The following is a 19,664-nucleotide window of genomic DNA, read 5'->3' as shown; positions in this document are numbered from 1 at the left end:
CCAAAGGTTGATCTCAGGTTTATAAATTTTTTTGCCATCCATCCATTCCACCAATAAATGTTTATGGAACACCTACTATGTGCATTGGATTTAACCAGGCATTGGAGATTTAAAGGTCAGCAGAATAAATACTCTTCCTGCCCTTTTTGAGCTTGTAAGTCTGTGGAACATTTATTGAGCGCCTTCTTCTTCTTCTTCTTCTTCCTCTTCTTCTTCTTCTTTTTTTTTTTTTTTTTTTTTTTTTTGACGGAGTCTCCCTCTGTTGCCAGGCTGGAGTGCAGTGGCATGATCTCAGCTCACTACAACCTCCGCCTTCTGGGTTCAAGCAATTCTCCTGCCTCAGCCTCCTGAGCACCTGTGACTATAGGCACGTGCCACCATGCCCAACTAATTTCTGTATTTTTAGTGGAGACGGGGTTTCACCATGTTAGCCAGGATGGTCTCGATTTCTTGACCTCATGATCCACCCACCTCGGCCTCCCGAAGTGCTGGGATTACAGGCATGAGCCACTGTGCCCAGCCGAGCACCTTCGATATACCAAATACATCCTTGCCTTCCCCCAAATTCAGACAGAACTGTAGAGGTTAGCTTATTTATGGACGTTCAACTATTTCTGGAAAAGTATGGTGTCTACATTTGAGGATTACTGTTTCCATGTTAGAGAGCTAAGAGAGAAAAAATACTAAAAGGTTGGACTAGTTCTAGTTCTACTTCTGGTTCTTTCCCCACTTCTCTTTAGCAACTCACCCTCTAATGGGGCCTCAGTTTTCTATTTTGTAGAATGAAGGACTTGGGTGAATACAAACAAGCACTTAAAAAATCCTGCAATCACCATCTGGAGAAGCAAACTGGATTTTCCCAAAAGCAGACCAGTCATGCTCTAAAAAATCATGCCAGTCCCCAATTTCTGTAATTGTCTAGAACAAAGTATATATTCACAGGCACTTCTGATTGCACCAACCAATGTGGGAAGAAGGTTGAAGTTCTGTAAATAATTTGCATGCTGTTGCATTAGGCTGGCCACAGCCAACATGCCATGTCCTAATGACCCTGTCTGGTGGAAAGTTAGTCTGGCGCATCAAAAACTATGCAACATTTAACACTTCTTTAAGAGTTCTTTACAAATGCAGTCTGTGCCAATGTTAAGAAAATGTCCTCTGAAAGCAAAGAGCTAATACTAAATCCCAAGAGAGAAAAATAGATGGTTTGGCCAAAAGAAACCCAAGAGAGTAAAAACCAGAGAAGCTCTGTGGACCTCTACAGAACTCTGTAGAAGGCCACTTGCTCCCTGTTGCTAATTGAATAAGGTCTAAACTGTTTAGCCTGACCCTCAGGGGCTCCAGAGTCTTCCCCCAACTCCTCCTCTGGATGTCTGAGTTGAACCCATTCAGCCATTCTTCAGATGTGACCTCCCCTGAAAAGATGTCTGTCATGAGCCTGTCTAGGATGAATCACTCTCACCTTTGTGAATATTATCTCTTCCAGAGGAGCTCCTGCCCCACCAAGAACCTGATAAGCATTGGGTATGGTTCTCTGTCCCCTGCAGGACCCACCCAGGGCCTGGCACAGAGCAGGTGCTTGGTTGACCTTTTTGGACCATTAGTGGCCATGACAGTAACGATGGTATTAATAGTAAACACACAAGCAGGACTTACTCAGTGCCAGGCACTCATCTAAAGTGCTTTGGATTTATTAACATATTTATTCATCCTAACAACAGATGGAAAGCTTAACAAACGAGGAAGCAGAAACACTGAGTGTTTAAGTAACTTTCGGATCATATAACCAATACTTAAACCCAAACCATCTTGTTCTTGGAGTCCATGGGCTTAACCATCAGACTATACAGCTTCTAGATTGGTGTCTAGAGTTGGACACATGCTTCCACTTCCCATAGATGGCGATGGAGAAGGAGACTAAAGAAGAACAAAGATGCTAGCTAGTAAGTGAGCTGGGTCCTTGTGAGAGTTTTCCTTTCAATCCCAATGCCTTCCTGGAGGAACGAAGGAGGCTGCTGTTAGCAGCATTTCTCCTGCACCAGGAAAGGAGCCAGTGCCACTCTGTTTAATAGTGTGACTAACCGACGGGGTCCAAGAGGAGACTGTAGCCTGCCTAGACCTTGGGAATTACTGTTGAGTCCCAGGACTCTGTGTACTGTTAACACTCTCCCCAGCTAAAGAAACAAAGATCCTTGAAGTTCATGGAGCCCTGACACATCCCAGGCCCTGGAGGCTATTCCCACTTAGGGAAAGGATTGGATCTAGAATGGGGAGGAGGCAGCGCCCTGAGGACCAGGGCAGAAGGGGAAGCTCTGGGGCTGCTCTATGGGGCTTCCCTGTCAGGCTGGCCCTGCACTCAGGCATGCCTGAGTGCATTTAAGCGGCCTAGGCTTCATCTGTGGCATGCAAACTCACATCTAACTCACACCCCAGCAGTGTGGGCTGCTAAGGAGCTTGTGGAAGCTGCTCCAGGACTGTTGTGGGTCCTGGGAATCTTGTCTTTGGAGCCCCCACTTTCAGCACAGCAAGCATTAATGTGAACCCATTTCCCACATTAAACAGCATTTATGGGTCAATCTGGAAGGACTGGGCTGAGCAGCCACTGACCAATTGATAATGTGCTGTTTGTGGACATTTAAATGTTTAAAATTTTTATTTTTCTGTGGCTTTTTTGGACTCTATTTTTTTTTTTTTTTTTTTTTTGAGACGGAGTTGCTCTGTCACTCAGGCTGGAGTGCAGTGGCGTGATCTCGGCTCACCTCAAACTCCACCTCCCAGGTTCATGCCATTCTCCTGCCTCAGCCTCCCGAGTAGCAGGGACCACAGGCGCCCACCACCACACCTGGCTAATTTTTTGTATTTTTAGTAGAGACGGGGTTTCACCATGTTAGCCAGGATGGTCTCGATCTCCTGACCTTGTGATCCACCCACCTCGGCCTCCCAAAGTGCTGGGATTACAGGCATGAGCCACCGCGCCTGGCCTTTGGACTCTATTTTTATATTTAATATTTGTTTCATGTCTTGGATCATTTCATAGCCCTGAGCCCTTTGCTCAGGATGAAAGGAGACCTGGCCTTGGAGACCCATCTCATCGCTTCTCTGTGCTAACCCCTCCCCTGGCCCCAGGTGAGGGATCCCATCCCATAGATGTCATCCCATAGATGTTAGGGAGCTTCAGGCCAAGGCCAGATGTGCTGTCCCATGGAGAAGCCAGAGAGACAAAGGACAGCCTCACCAGGTGGAGGAGCCACTTAAAATAGGGCAGCATGAGGGAAGCTCAAGCCAGAATCTTCTGTTTTCCCCTCCAGGCAAGAGAAAGGAGCCCTCCCTGGCCCACCTCCTGCTAGGGGCCCTGTGCTGGACACAGAAGCCCCACTTGGCTCTCTCCTTACCTTGCTCAAGGAGAAGGCCTCTGGGCTATGCTTGTAGAAGGTTTCTTTGAATGACCCCAGCCAGGTCTCAGCAATGCGAACCCTGTTCCTCAGGGTGGCCTCCTGGTCGAGGGGGGAATGGGAATCCTGATTTCGGTAGATGTGTCCTACCCGAGAGCAGGGAAGGATTTCAACAGAGCCACCACAGAGCCAGGCCTGCCACGAAGGGAAAAGATAAACACCTCAGCATTCCACCTTTAAGAACGGTGGGAAATAGGGAGCCCTATCTATGAGGGGCTGGCAAAATGCACAGGAAATCGTGAGCACTCAATGGTGAAGATGATTATGGTCCTCAGGGTGGCGTAGAGCTTCCAGATTTGGAGGTTCTGGGCAGGGGAGTGACAGGGTGGAGAGAATAGAGGTAGTTGTCCCAAAATGGGGACAAGAGGGCCATCCCCAGGCAACTACCTGAATATGCTGCCCTTCAAACACATGCAGGTCCAGCACTTAGAGAGATGTAGCATGTGAATTAGCACCCCTATTCCCCAAAGGACACTTCCTCAGGGAAAAAGATGATCCCAGTGGTCTGGGAATATCTCAAAGCTTGTGAAGTGTGCTACAAAGACACCAGAAGCTGTTTGTAGTAGAGACAGAAGCAAGCTTTCCTGAGACATAGTCTTTACTATTTCAAGAAATTTCCCTCTGCTCTCCCACTCCCAAATGGCTGGAGTTCATTTGGCAGGAAGACTTTCATTCCACATTTGGGGATAAAGGTTAAAGTAGAAGCTGTCCTAGGATAAGCAGCATATGAATGGAAACACCAAAACTGGAGTTCCCAAATTATGTGCCAAGGTGCCCCAGGGTGCCACAGCAAACTCATAGGCTCTGGTGTTAAATTTTTGAGAGAAACATGGTGACATCTGTTGGACTTTATGCAGAATATAAGCTTCAGGTAATTCACACTTTCAGCATTAGATCTCTGCACTTTTGATGATGAATTTTTTTTTGGTGTTGGGTTTTTGGAGGATACTGTGATGAAAAAGCAAGTATCATGCTAGAAAAGCAATGTGGGACAGGAAATGAGGGTGACTCCAAGGTTTGAGAAGTTGTGTGGTGCCCAACAGGTGCTAAGTTTTTATGACAAGTATTAAATTGTTTGGACCAAACTACTCAATACACAGAACTTCAGGTATTTGTTTTGGACTATGGGTGCTGTGAAAAAATTACTAAGATGCTAAGAGCGCTGTGAATAGAGAATGTATGGGAGCCTCTGGAATCTCCGCACAGAAGTTAAAATAACTGAGAGTATGCCTATTCCTGGAAGCAGGTTTTGAAGGCACTGAGAGTGAAACCAAGCTACAGCACAGGAGAGATGGGAAACTGTGAGAAATGGGAGGTTTGACACACAACACAGGAATGACTTTATAATTTTCCCACAGCCTCATTCCTTCCCAGTGACATTTCTAATGCCTGCCTCTGAGCTGTGACCATACACACCACTCCAGAGATCCCACCTCTGTCCTCCCTTGGTCCAGGACATACCTTGAAAGACAGTTCGAGGTTTTCACCACCTCGCAGCGACATAAGAGAGTCATACGCTCCAGTGTTTTGGAAGTAATGTCTGTCCATGGCCACCACCTCTCCGGGCACCACAGGGCTCCTGGACACAGAAGACAGGCAGGACACTGCAGTTCAGAACCCAGAGCATAGCAGGCAAGGCTGGGGGCTGGGGCTTCCCAGGTGGGAGCTCCAGTGGCTGAGAGAACAGGCTTTAGGCTCAGGTAAAATGCAATTTTTTAATTGCAAGACTGGAGCAGAGCCATGATGTCAGAAATCCCAGTGTTTGATGGAAAGAGAGCTATTCTTGCCTGGGCCTTCTATACTCTGTCCTCAGATACTGCTCCTAGAGAGGGCCTAGGGACCACACCTGAGACTCCCCTGCCCTCTGGCTTGAGTCCCTCTGGAAAGATGTTTGGGAAGAAGGCCTTGCTTAAAATCAGGTACTCTAAGAGAGGTAGCACCAGGCCTGACACAGCGACATGGTCAGGCTCTTTCCTCCTTTCTTTTTCTCACCCTCTTCTGTTTTCCTAATGACCATCCACCCTCTTCCCAATTCTATGATGAATCCACCAGGGACCCTGGAAGCAGATAAGTCCCCACTGCCCTAGGGGAAAAATACATGATTTATAAACACAAGAAGCTAGAAACCTTTAATAAGGGAATTAAGATCATAATATCCCTCAGAGGGATTTTAAACAGAGAAAGATGTAGTCAGAGGGTTTTTGAAAAAGGGTCTCTTCATCTAGGAGGAACAAATTTGAATGCAGCCAAACTCTGGGAATTTTTCAAAGTGTAAATGACTAAGAGTTCAGATTTTTCTTAATTACCAAAGACATAGTAATGCATTAACAAAGCTACTGGCCTTTAGGTTATAAAAATTCTACATTATACCAAAATACTAAAAACTGATATTGTAATGATTATTCAGTATAATTTCCAACTCTGCCACTCCCAATTTGTAAGATCTTAGGTGGGCTATGTGTCTTTGAGCTCAGCTTCCTCACCTCTAATTGGGGATAAAATAGTGTTTCATAATTGGGTTTTGGGGGATGACTAAGGTAAGCCATGTAAAATATGTAGCTCTGTGCATGCCACATTTTAAACGCTCACTGGATTTTGATGTTACAAGTTCAGCATTCCTTTTCTGACACCTGTGGGGCCAGTGTGCTTTTTAATGCAGAATTTTTTGGACTTTAAAGAGGGACATACATCGTATACCACACATCAGTCCTAGTGGGGTCTGCCCGGCACTCTTTAGTCAAATATACTAATATTTCTTTGATGAAACACACATATTTTCACAGTAAGCAGTAAGTGGGATAAATAAAGCCAATGCAGACACCCCATGTCAGTTCAGGGCAGCTTTTGCTGCCTAATGATTTTGTTTTTGTTTTTTGTTTTTGAGACAGAATCTTGCTCTGTCACCCAGGCTAGAGTGCAGTAGTGTCGTCTCAGCTCATTGCAACCTCTGCCTCCTGGGTTCCAGTGATTCTTGTGCCTCAGCCTCCCAAGTAACTGGGACTACAGGAGTGTGCTACCATGCCCAGCTAATTTTTTTTTGTATTTTTAGTAGAGATGGGGTTTCGCCATGATGGCCAGGTTGGTCTCGAACTCCTGGCCTCGAGTGATCAGCCCGCCTCTGCCTCCCAAAGTGCTAGGATTACAGGCATGAGTCACTGCATCTGGCCTGCTGCCTAATGAATTATTAAACAAATGTTTGGTTTTTAGAGCTTTTTGGATTTTGCAATTGTGAATAATGAACTGTGGCCTTGTATTTAAAATATAGCATAGCAGTGAAGCAGTCGTCTCAAGGGCCTGGCTGTCTGGGTTTAAATTCTGGATTCACCTCTCACTGGCTTTATAGTGTTGGGAAACTTTAAAAATCCTTATGTACCCCAGAAACCATGGAGGCAGACAACCAACCCCACTGTGTCCTTTCAGAATTCATATCCCACAGAATTCATGAGCTTAATAAAATGGCTGTGTTTTACACCAAGTTTGAGGTGATTTGTTATGCATAAGATATCTAGTACTTCTACTTAAATAGAAGAGTCATCCAAAAACCAAACACGTGAGAAGCGACCCATACAATAGGATATATTTGAGACCTATGGTTCTTAGCATTCACCTGGTTGAATTCTTCCTATTTGCTAAGACGGGACCTGAGGAATTCACACTGTACCTGATGAGAGAGCTGGGCCAAGATTCCATCTCAGGTTGCCACACACTGGGGCATTAACTGATGCTATCTGGAAGACCCTGTCGGAACTTTATGAATATGACAATATAATGGTGGTAGCACCTACATCTGGGTGCCTGGCACTCTCTAAGTGCTTTTCACATATTAGTTCATTCAATCTTCACAACAACCCTATAAGGTAAATACTATGATTGCTCTCAATTTACTGATAAGGAAACTGTGGCATACATTAAGTAATTTACTAGGAAACTGTGGAGGTAGGATTAGACCCCAGGCAGGCAGGCTGCAGAGTCCATCCTGAGGAGGCAATGGCAAAGCAGGTGTGAAATGGGGACTCACCTGATGGGGCTTATGGGGGACTGGAGGGCCTTCCTCACATGCTCTGGCAAAGGTTCCCAGTGGAAATCCAGCTTCCAGTCCAACACCCCACGCTGCAGGTCCTTTGAGGGGTAATACTGGAAAGTCTTCCAGTCAATCACATCTATCACCGGAGATACCACTCGGCTCCTGGAAAGAATTGTGGAATTAAACAAGAGACGTAAAGCATTTACTTGCTGGGGCTGGAAACAGTCTGTACATGGGCTGCCCAGTATGGTGGCTACCAGACACCCGTACCTAAAATGGGTTTATCCAAATCAGGTGTGCAGTAAGTGTAAAATACACCCTGGATTAAGAATACTTAGTATGGAAAAAATGATGCAAAAATCTTAATAATTTTTACATTGATTATATGTTGAAATGGTAATATTTTGGATATATTGGGTTTACTGAACTATATTATTAAAATTAACTTCATCTGTTTATTTTTATTTTGTAATGTGACTATTAGAAGTATTTTAATTACATGTGTGGCTCGTGTTATATTTATATTATATAGCACGGTTCTAGAAAATGTTTTTCCATAAGGAATTAGGGTGTATTGCTTTAAAGAGCATGCCAGTACTTTTCTTTCTTCAAAAACCTTTCTTGACAGCACTGAGAGATACAGAGACGGGTCCTAGGCTCAGCTCTGCTACTAATGAACTATGTAATCTTGAGATATCTGTTATACCTCTCTGGGCCTCAGTTTCCTCATTTGTAGAATGGGAGGTTGAACTACTTCCCACAAAGGCCTTTCTCAGCTGCAATGCTCTAGGACTGTGGCTCTTAACTTCTTTTGGGGTCCTTGATCCCTTTGAGATTCAGGGGAAAACTATGGGCCACTCCTGAGTGAAATCTTACATGTCCATATAAAAAATATTGTGCACGATGTCAGAGAGTTTATGGACCCCTGCTCTCAGGTCTAGTTCTTCTTCCTCCTTGTAGTGTAAAACTGGATTGGCTTGAGAACTCAGGATTTCCAAGCCCTAGAAGTATCCCTACTGTCAATGCATGCGTATATGAACATCTGGTATCTATAACCAAAGTCTTGACTATCTTGGTTTATTTGCTTATTTCCTGCTATTGTTGGTGACTTTTAGTCCAATTTTTTTTTTTTTTTTTTTTTTTGCACAGCCTGGAGATATGACTGCAGAGTGATGTGAGAAATTGACATGGGTCATATACTTTTTAACTAAGTAGGTAATCACTCCGGTGTCCCAGGAGCTGCTATCCACCTAGCCAATATCTCAATCACATTTTCTCCCCCTGGCCTGTCATGATAATTATGTCTTAAATCTGTGCCATGGAATGAATCAGGCCTGAACTTCAGGGTGGCTAGAAGATATCACTCTAAGAGAAGTGAGATTCCTGGGAGGGGAGATACTAGCCACATTGTGTTTACACTACCATCAAATTCCATCTCTGTTCCATTGTCTTGGATAGAGCCAGGGTGGCCCCATGATTTCATTATCTGCTTTAATCTATGGCTTTAGGTAACTGACATAAGTGTAAGGAGTTGTGGGGTCTATATTTAGAGCAAGGATCTTAATATGCTTTTCCTGCCTCTTTCACATTGTTTCTGCTGGAAGGCAAAGGGAACATAATCCCTCTGGGTTTCCCCTATTTTGGGGTACCCTGTATTGACCTAAGAAAACTGAGAACCTAGACCAGGGAGGAAATGAGGGCACCCAGAGCCCCTTCCAGAGTCTCCACTTACTGTGTAATGAATCAGGCAGATGGATAAATTTGGCTATTGGCAAAGCATTTTGTGGAATTTTGGAATCAAGAGCCAGGGAACTGTGTGGCTGAATTAGGAAGAAATGCATGAAATTTGTGCCACCTTCAGCAATCGTAAGAGGACAAGAAAGGGACTTGCATTCAAGCATTCCCACAATCAATTCATCCTAGACCTCTATGCTGTGTATTTCTTTCTTTCTTTCTTTTTTTTTTTTTTTTTTAGACGGAGTCTCGCTCTGTTATCCAGGCTGGAGGGCAGTGGCATGATCTCGGTTCACTGCAAGCTCCGTCTCCCAGGTTCACGCCATTCTCCTGCCTCAGCCTCCCAAGTAGCTGGGACTACAGGTGCCCGCCACAACGCCCGGCTAATTTTTGTATTTTTAGTAGACACAGGTTTTCACCATGTTAGCCAGGATGGTCTCGATCTCCTGACCTAGTGATCCCCCAACCTCGGCCTCCCAAAGTGCTGGGGATTACAGGCGTGAACCATCGCGCCCAGCCTTTTTTTTTTTTTTTAAATGGTCTCACTCTGTCGCCCAGACTGGAGTGCAGTGGCACAATCTGGGCTCACTGCAACCTCCACTTCCCAGGCCCAAGGATTCTTCAGCCTCAGCTCCCCGAGTAGCTGGGACTACAGGCATGAGCCACCATGCCCGGGTAGTGTGTGTGTGTGTGTGTGTGTGTGTGTGTGTGTGTGTGTAGAAATGGGATTTCACCATGTTGTTGAGGCTAGTCTCGAACTCCTGAGCTCAAAGTGATCTGCCAGCCTTGGCCTCCCAAAGTGCTCGGATTACAGGTATGAGCCACTGCACCCAGCCTGTGCTGTGTACTTCTTAACAAAGGAGTACATTGCTTTTTATTAGAAAATGAGAATTCTAAAATTCATTATGTTTCTCTTTTTGTTTTGTCTTTCTGGAAGCTCAGAGTCACATGTAAAACTCACTTCTAATAACGGTATTACCCCTGATTCCCAATACCCTCTTTTCCTTTCTGAAATCTTCTTTTTCGTCTATTTTAACTGTGTACAAGAGTGATTAATCATGAGCTTCCCTGAGTACATTTTGGATAGAAATAAAGAATAAAATGTCAGTGAATGAAGTGAGGAGTGTTTTCTATTTTGGTCTTTATTCCCATGGACCACAGTGGTGCCTAGCAGGACTAAATTACTAACTGTAGTCTACTGACTCAAAAAGTGTGATTAATTCAAATAAAAAACCCACAGTCTTCTATTTAGCTTTGTGGTTTTGTACCTACAGATGTGTCTGGTGTTCTTGGAATTCACGTCAAGCAAAATAGCGAGCTGACCTCATTTGACTTGGAAGGAGCTGGAAGTGTCTGCTTACTTCGTCAGTCCCTCACCTGTGAATTGAGTTTTAATCCTCAGGCAGGTACAAGGTTGATCCTATGTTGAGCCTAAGTTCCAGGAGATCAAGTGCTTATGTTTCAAAAGGCAAACAGAAGGAGTCAAGCTGCCAACAAAGACTGGTTCACTGAAATACGTGAGATCAACGAATACATTACTGTCCAGATATTCAAGAGCTAACTGTAGTTTCAAGCTTCCCATAACCTTTTACCACAATAAAGAATAAGCCCTCGTTTATCTCATTCCTTGTTAATTCTCGTGAGCCTGGATGTTCCTCAAGGTCCATGATACACGAGCCATTTTGAAAGTTCATGCGTATTCTTGGTGTTTGTGGAAAGTCTGTTATACTAGAAGCAGAAGGCTCTGAATTCTCCCTTCCCAGTGCTCTTGCTGCTCAGTTGTGACCGCAGGACTGGCACCAGCTTTTCCAGGGGCAGATACGAGGACGTGTCATGCTGAAGGGTATTAAGTACGATGGTTGCTGGAGAGTTTCCTTGGGGCACCTGAGCCAAAGAAGGCTGCTCCCTCTGGGGGGGCAGGAGGCATCCTGACCTCCTGCTGCTCCTTGACGCGCACATGCGCGCACACACACACGCGCGCGCACACATGCACGCACACACACGCACGCACATGCTCGCTCCCCCCCACACTCAGACTCTCACATGCTTACACACACACACTGACTCACATGCACAAGCACAAGGGGTTCTTACACTGCTTTCCATCATTTAACCCTTCAAAGGGCAGAGTGGGAGGTGTTCTTCTCCCTGCCCCACATTGCTTCTCCCCGTAGCACCCCTGGCTGATCCTGAAGGACCGGATGTCTCGCAGATAGGGACCAGACCCATTTTCAAGTAAGAGATAACTTGTTCAGCTTCTTGAGATGATATCACCTTTCAGCCCTTTCAAGACTGTCCCTTTCCCCTTAGAAACCTTCATCCTTCCAGGGGTATGGCTTCCACTGCTTGGCTTGGGTACGAGAGCTGGCAGTCAACACAAGTCAGCTGAGAGCTGGATACAACAGCTAGTCTTGATTCCCATCGTTGTTACTTTGTGTAGAAACTGGCCATCAATCAGCATCTCCCAGGGCTGCCCTAAAATCAGTTGTCCATAGGGAGACTCTGTGTAGGGTTGCTATGAACAGTTACAGGAGTTGTGCACTGTGCAACCCAAGAGAACACCTCTAATATTTTCATTACTGTAAATTTGCATTTTTATTTCGACAACTTGCTGACAGTTGGCATTAAGATGTCTTATTCTAATAAAATCAGTATGTTATGACCAATTTTCTGAGGAATGGGAGTCAGGAGGAATGGTCACGAGGAAGGGATTTCTACCAATTCAAATAAAGTTGCCACATGGCTAGTGGGAACCTGCTAGGCAGGGACGGGGAACAAAGGCTGGTCAGCAGGCTCTGAATTCCTTGGCCAGGGTGTGGAGGAGGCTACGGCTCTTTGAAAGAGCTGATTTGTGGCTTACTGCACTGTTCACTCGCCACTCCCACCCCACCTTTTGTTTTTTTATAAGAGCTCTTAAAGACCCTTTTCTGTCTTTTGGGCACTGTGTCCTCATCTGGTGACAGAATGTCTCCTGACACAAGCCTTGGAGACAGCTGGGCCCCCTTTCCTCTCCATGTGAGGAGCTGCACCAAATGCCTTCCACAGCTTGGCTTTGCATGAGGCACGTGGGCGATGTCCCTGGGGGAGTAAAGCACACACTGAATGAGGCTGCTCTCCCTGCCACAGCTCATAGAGCGTTGCCAGGTGGAGTGGAGAGAGTGGGACTCAGATACCAGAGAGGTGGCTTTTCTTCCAGATCCTCACCTGCCAGGGCCTAAAAGCTGGACACTGGGGCCCAGAGAAAACACAGTGGACAAGAAGACATGAATGAGGTGTAGAGATGATGAAAATGTGGTCACATCACGCAGAAGAGACGGAACCCAAAGAGGAAGGCAAGCCAGTAACACACCAGGATCAGAGGCCCAGTGTGCGTGTGTGTGTGTGTGTGTGTGTGTGTGTGTGAGAGAGACAGAGAGAGAATGAGTGACCAAGAGACAGAGAGAGACAAAGACTGTGAGAGAGGTAGAGAGGCAGAGACAGACAGGAGGGGAAAAGAGGAGAGGGGAAGGGCACAGGAAACTAGAATGTCTCTTAATCACAAAGGGCTTCCCAGGGAGCCTCATTTTCTTTCTAGCCTAGGACACTGAGGTAGTGCCACGTCTTTCTACCTTCACCTAGCTCTGCGAAATGGGGCCCCGATGTGAGAAGCAGATACGAGGGACTCACAGCAGCAGGTAACACATGTCTCATAACCAGTTGTGGGGTTAGGGATGACTAATGTTTCTCCCTGACCAGCTTCTCCAACTCTTAAAAAGAAAATGTACACAATAAAAACAGCACTGGACCCAGAGTCAGAAAATCTGACTCAGCTACGAATTATCTGCCCTTACATATCATGTCACCTCTCTGAGCCTCAATTTCTCCCCCTATAAAACAGAAGCTAAAATACCTGCCCGAGGCATCTCATGGGGGTCATTAAAGAAGGCATATGAAAGAAGTCTGCGAGGGTTATACATACATAAAGTTTAATGATGTTAATTACTGCATTTCTAAATGTCTGCATAGAAAACAGCCCAGTTGTCAAGTGGCTGTGTGACCCTGAGGGGTCTTTTTTACTTTCCTGGAACTCAGGGTTCTCGATAGTGAAATCATGAGGTAAGACAAGATGATCTTCATGGTCCCTCTGAGAGCCACCTGTCTGTGATACCAGAATGGGAATTAGTTGGGAAATGGGCAAGATCAACTTCAGAGTCTGACTCCAATCATAGACATCGCCCTGATTTCAAGATGGCCCTTTGCATGAAACAGAATCAAAAATGGCAGCTTTGGAGGGCTTGTGCATTTTCTTTTCTTTTCTTTTCTTTTCAGGATGGAGTCTTGCTCTGTTGCCCAGGCTGGAGTGCAGTAGCACGATCTTGGCTCATTTTAACCTCTGCCTCCCAGGTTCAAGTGATTCTCCCACCTCAGCCTCCCGAGTAGCTGGGATTACAGGCGCACGCTACCACACCCAGTTAATTTTTGTATTTTTAGTAGAGATGGGGTTTCACCATGTTGGCCAGGCTGGTCTCGAACTCCTGACCTCAGGTGATCCGTCTGCCTCAGCCTCCCAAAGTGCTGGGATTACAGGCATGAGCCACCGTGCCTGGCCAGCTTGTGCATTTTTGTGTCCTAGTTCTTGTCCTAGTGCTGAATTTATGTGTGTCTTCTTCTCTTATGAGATGTGAGTCAAGAGACAATCTGTCTCATGAAACTGGGAAACATTAATCTGTCTTGATCTCACTTGAGTTCTGATTGTTCTTCTTTGTTAAAATGGAATGCTGAACTATTAACAATTTACTTTCTGTCATTTGAACATTTGAAACCATCTCCATTTGGCTGATGGTAACTCCTATGTCTCCAGGATTCATTCCGATCTGGTCCAGGAATTTTTTGTTATATTTGATTGATCATCCCTAACTTCAAGTGAGATAATAAACATTCATCATGGGTAGAAGTCATAAGGCTTGGTTCTAGCATTGGTCCTGTCTTGCTGGGCACCATCAAACAATTATTGATTGTGGTTCTACTCTGCTACATGCCTACATGAGCTCCAAGGGGTATGCCTGAGGTGGTCCAAGGTGGGCCAGCCACCAGGTTTCAGTTTTCCTGGGTAGGATATTCAGATTGAGGGTAATGTTTGACTAGACATGTTTAGGAGCTGTTTGTCTTGAGCAAGGAAGTGAGAAAGAGATTGACGGTCAGATGGGGGAAGGAGAGCAGAGAAATGATCAAGAAAAATGTTAAGATGCTTGTCTACAGGGTAATGTAATGCAGTCCTCTCCAACTTCACATTTCCAAGGACTGGCCTTAGGTAGAAAATTAGGGACCCCTTATATAAACTGGGGAAACAAAGAATGCTGTTTAGTGATCAGAGAACATAATGTTTTCTTTTTACGGGTGAGTAATCTACGGCCTAGTGTAGTTCAGAGACTTTTTCCCCAGGTTATGTTACAAGCTTGATTAAAATTGACGAATTTTTGGCCAGGCGCGGTGGCTCACGCCTGTAATCCTAGCACTTTGGGAGGCTGAGGCAGGCGGATCACGAAGTCAGGAGATTGAGACCATCCTGGCTAACACGGTGAAACCCCTTCTCTACTAAAAATACAAAAAATTAGCAGGGCGCGGTGGCGGGCGCCTGTAGTCCCAGCTACTCGGGAGGCTGAAGCAGGAGAATGGCATGAACCTGGGAGGCGGAGCTTGCAGTGAGCCGAGATCGCACCGCTGCACTCCAGCCTGGGTGACAGAGTGAGACTCCATCTCAAAAAGAAAAAGAAAAAGAAAAAAAAATTGCCAAATTTTCACCAAAGGCAATGATAGCTATGGTAAGGCGTTACCCTTATCATGCAATTTAATACAATTTTAAGTATTTGCAACCTCATAGAAGCTGTTCTCCAGGCCTCGGTTTCTTTATCTATAAAGCAAGGTAGATGGACTGGAAGACCTCTAACCTCCTTTCCAACTCTAACTCTATAGTCTTAAAAAACTTACACATCTGAAAACCCGAAGGGAATAGATCACTCTCTAATGGAGATTCAGGAATTAATAGGTGGGTTGTTCTGTGAGTGGCTGATGCTGTAGACTATTTCTCCTAGTTCCATGTCTTGCTTTGCAAGCCCAGGGAATAAGTTACCTGTCACCAGCTATTCTGCTGAGGAGGGGCTCCAGCCAGCCTGGGTGGCACTCGCAGTGGGCATCCATGAAGACGAGCACATCCCCGGTGGCCCTGGTGGCCCCCAGCATCCGGGCCCTGATGGCACCCAGCCTCTTGTTGCTCCTGAGTAACTTCACCCCCTCCAGCCTGGCCACATATTCGCTGAGAGCAGACTTGAGTTGTCCTGGAATCAACAGGGTTGTGGTCAATGGAATGACAAATGCCACAACCGATGAGATTGTGACTAAGATAATTGTCAGCAACTCTCTTTTGGAAGCTGTGGTGAGCACCTGGGTCCTAAGAACCGAAAACATTACTACAGTGTGGTTGTTGCTAAGATGTAAGATGCTTTGTTAGGTTGGGGTGGGCCATGCTTCTCTCCAGTAAAAATTAGAGGGATGGTGTCAGAAAACCAGGAAAGGGGAGAACTTGCTAACATTCTCCAAATGCAGCAGCAAGAATGTAGCAGATACTGTTGGTGTCTGATATGGTTTGGCTCTTTGTCCCCACCCAAATCTCATCTTGAGTTGTAATCCCCATAATCCCTATGTGTCAAGGGAGGGACCTGGTGGGAGGTGATTGGATCATGAGGGCAGTTTCCCCCATGCTGTTCTCGTGATAGTGAGTTCTCATGAGATCTGATGATTATATAAGTGTTTGACAGTTTTTCCTCCTCTCTCTCTCTCTTTCTCTCACTTGCTGCCATGTAAGACATGCTTCCCCTTCCACCATGATTGTAAGTTTCCTGAGGCCTCCCCAGCCATGCGAAACTGTGAGTCAATTAAACCTCCTTTCTTTATAAATTACCTAGTCTCAGGCAGTTCTTTATAGCAGTGTGAGAACAGACTAATATAGTGTCCTACTCAGATTCCCTGAGCTCCCCTTAACTGTTTTGGTTTGGTTTGCATGTCCCCGGCTGCTGTGGGTGCTAACTGAAATCTTAACCCTTCCCTGGAGACTTGCCTTGTGGTATTAAAACGGTCTCTGCTGCAGGTGCCAGACAGTCATGCAGGATGCTGCCCTCAGGCCCAGTCATGGTCAATGACTGACCATTGCAGGGTAAAAAGCAAGACAGACCCCGCAGTGCAGCCTGTGCTCCAGAGTCTTCCATGAGATCAGGCTATGGCTGGACTTCACCTGAAACCACATATTTGTTCAGCTCTTCCCTCTCTCTCTTCTGTATCACTCACTCCCCTACAGATTTCCCCTGAGAGTACACCCTCAAAAAAATCACATGCACGTGAATCTCCATCTCAGGCCCTGCTTTCAGGAAACCTGACCTAAGACAGCGGTCAAGGAAGTCAAAGGCAAAAGGCTCCATTAAATTTGGCAGCTGGTAGGAGATTGGTGGTGCTGGTCAAAGAGATCTCATTGCAGTTGATAGGGGAGTCTGCAACACAGTGGGTCCAGGAGAGAAAACAGAAGATGAAAAACTGAGACCAAGAGTCCAGACAGTTAGGAAGGTTGATTCTATAGGGGAAGGGAGAAAAAGAGGCCTAAGAAGATGATGGAAAGGATGAGAGAAGCTTGTTAGGTTTTGTGTTTAAGATAAGAATAACTTGATTGTGTGTGTGAGTGCATGTGTGTGTGTGTGTGCATGTCTGTGTACACACATACCAAGAGGAACAAGCCAGTGGAGATGGAAGGAACAATGTGTTCACAGAGAAGCAGCGGTCTCCATGAAGTCTTGGAAATGGGGAGTCCCCCCAGCCCAGTGGACTAAGATCTCCCCAAGGACAGGGGTTGTACCTAATGCATCTCTTCTGCTCTAACCCTTAGTGCAGGGCCTGGCCCACAGTAGTCACTCAGTACATGTGCATTGAACAGAACTGAGCCAAAAAGCAAGAATTTCCCCCCCAGTTCCCCAGCCCAGAGGTGGCCTTAACTGTGGATACAAGTAGCCTGGCTGCTTTGGTAGCTGGATCTCTGGGGAGGCTGGAGAAGGTTAAGGCAGCCCCACCCGAGAGCCCCCAGCAGACTTCATACACTCCTTCCCTGGGAATCTGTCTTCTAAGCACCATGGATTTTCTGCAGGGAGAACAATGTCCTGAGCAGTAGAGGAAAGGAGTCCCAGTCACTGGGCTGTTGCAATTCTCACTGGTAAAATGCTTCGTTGATGTGTTACTTTATAATTATTTTTCTGGTAAGACTGTCAGCCCTGGTCCACTCCCTAGAGAGGAATCTCTGTTAGTCAGGCTATTAACATTTCTGAACTTGCATATCTGAGAAGCAGCCCCTCAGTGACTTCATTGGCTTTAACATTGCTAAATGTAACATCTTCCTCACCATTCATTCTCCCCTTCCGCTGTACTGACAGAACTTTGATGTTTCTCGGGGCAGCTAAAAACACGTCTCTCTCGAGACTTCCTGTCACTGCTGGCAGCAGCTCTGGTAGAAATAAAATGAATGAAAGGATTCTGGGAAAACTATTATTTTACTATTTTTTTTTTCCAAAGAGCACAAACTGAACTGGCCTCTGCCTATCTCTTCTTCACCTTTTTCCTATTTGAAATATGTATGTCATGTCCAGAGGTAGAGCAGCCCTGTTGTGATTATGAGGCCAAAACTACTCTCTAAGCATGTTGAAGTGGAAAGCAGATGAAGGTGGGTGTCCAATGGCATTGTGGAGCTGTCACACCAATACTGCATTGCCACCCTGTGAGCTTTCTATACTATAAGGAAAAATAAATCTCTATTCATTGGTTAAGTCACTGCAGCAGGTTTCTGTTCTGTGCAGCCAAATATAGTCCTTCACTGATATTCCCACCAAACATTAATTTATGAAGCCCTCCTTGGGCTGACTGCTGGTCCCTTCAGCTATACCTCTAACCCTTGTTAGTATTATTTAGGACAGACTTCTAGCAAGAGAGATTCAGAATAGATAAGGAAGAACTTCCAGACTGCGATGGTTGTTTGGCATTCTCAGAGGGTTTTGAAGCAGGTAAGAGCACCCATGTCTGAGTGGTATAGTGCTCGGAAAAAGCTGGTATTATCCTCAACTCCTTCCCTCCAGAAAACAGCAGTAATACTGACTTCCACTTGTAAAGGGTCATCATGGGCTGGTCATCGCAAGCATTTTTTGATTTAATGATTTGGTGTGGGCATCACCACCCCAGACGAATACCCTGAAACCCATCTAGCTGATTCTATCACACTACACTATGCTGTCATGACCATCAGCTTGGAAGCCCATCAAGGTGGCTCAGGGCAACCCGCAGCATCTTTTTCTGTCTCAGTTTTCCTCATAGGTAGAGTAGGGTTGATAAGCCCTGCCTCTCTGGGTGGCCAAGAGGATTAAATAAAAACAGTGCGCAAGGTGGTGCTTGTCTGGGATCTGGGTCTTGGCAATCACACAGAGGAGAGGGACCTGCAGAAATAGAACCAGTGCTGCCCTTGGTTGTGGAAAAGGCCTTGCACCCCAATGTCAACAGGAAATATGGGGCCACTGGATGGAGAGCCAACCCAGTAGTGAGGGGCAGAAGGGGAGTTGGCCAGGAGGGGGCAGCTTAATTGCTTGGCAGGGGATCCAGATCCCCTCTGGTGGGGCTGCCAGCTCTGGGGTAGCCCATTTCTCTGGGGCCCAGCTCCTCCACTTTCCGTACGCCCGAGGGGCACAGATGTAACACAGCTCATCAGATGGTGGGGGCCTTACCACAGGTGTGCTCTTGGGCGGACCCCGCCCCACTTGAGGGTTTGGAGAGTCTCTGGGCACTTTACCCGCCAACCCAGCCCTGTCCTGCACCTGTTCATTAGTCCTGCCTAATATGCAGCCAGCTGCACCCAGGAACCCCAGGTGTTCCCAGAGCCTCTGGCTAATCTGACTCGCTGCTATGGCCAGGCTAGGCCCATCCCTGGAGTGAGGACCGTAGAAAGAACTAACAGAGGCACCTGGCTACCCTAGCCCTTCTCCATTATTCCCCTTAGAAAAACGTGAATGCTCGGCTTCCCTCAGAGCGTTCTGATCTTCCCAGAAGGCCAGGAGGGGTGTCCCTAGGTCATTTAGTTGTGCCAGAAATGTAGGCCTCATGCCCAAGCCAAAGACTAGAGCAGAGGTTCTCAAAGTGTGGTCCACAGAAAACAGCAGCATCAGCATCACCTGGGAACTTGTTAGAAATGCAAATTCTTCGGCCCCACTCCATCACCAGAAACTCTGGGGGTGGGCCCTGCAGTAGTAGTTTAAAAATCCCACCAGGTGATTCTGATGCATGCTCAAGCGTGAGAGCCACTGACCTACGAGTCAAGTGGGGGCTTCTCTGTCTCCATCTTCTTTTAGGGCTGTCTCTAGTAGCCAGGTTCCTGTGAGAGGAAGCATACAGGCAGGTTC

At 46.2% G+C, this 19,664-nt stretch overlaps 1 protein-coding gene across 5 annotated transcripts in view; it reads right to left on the bottom strand.

Moving 5' to 3' along the window:
- GALNT15 (polypeptide N-acetylgalactosaminyltransferase 15) overlaps nucleotides 1–19,664 on the bottom strand; it is an 83,435-nt gene that overhangs the window by 41,537 nt on the left and 22,234 nt on the right. For all 5 annotated transcript variants that reach the window (XR_010155124.1, XR_010155123.1, XM_063805499.1 and 2 more), the window contains exons 3-6: nucleotides 15,320–15,524; nucleotides 7,471–7,638; nucleotides 4,914–5,031; nucleotides 3,393–3,587 (exon numbers count right to left, since the gene is read on the bottom strand). Coding sequence is in view for 3 of the 5 variants with exons in the window: in XM_063805499.1 (XP_063661569.1) it covers nucleotides 3,393–3,587; nucleotides 4,914–5,031; nucleotides 7,471–7,638; nucleotides 15,320–15,524 (686 nt within the window). In the remaining 2 variants the exon portion in view is untranslated. The remainder of the gene's footprint in view (nucleotides 1–3,392; nucleotides 3,588–4,913; nucleotides 5,032–7,470; nucleotides 7,639–15,319; nucleotides 15,525–19,664) is intronic.

The sequence above is a fragment of the Pan troglodytes genome, chromosome 2 (genome assembly GCF_028858775.2).
Source record: "Pan troglodytes isolate AG18354 chromosome 2, NHGRI_mPanTro3-v2.0_pri, whole genome shotgun sequence".
In the NCBI taxonomy this organism is placed as follows: domain Eukaryota; kingdom Metazoa; phylum Chordata; class Mammalia; order Primates; family Hominidae; genus Pan; species Pan troglodytes.
This window is presented reverse-complemented; position numbering and strand designations above follow the sequence as displayed.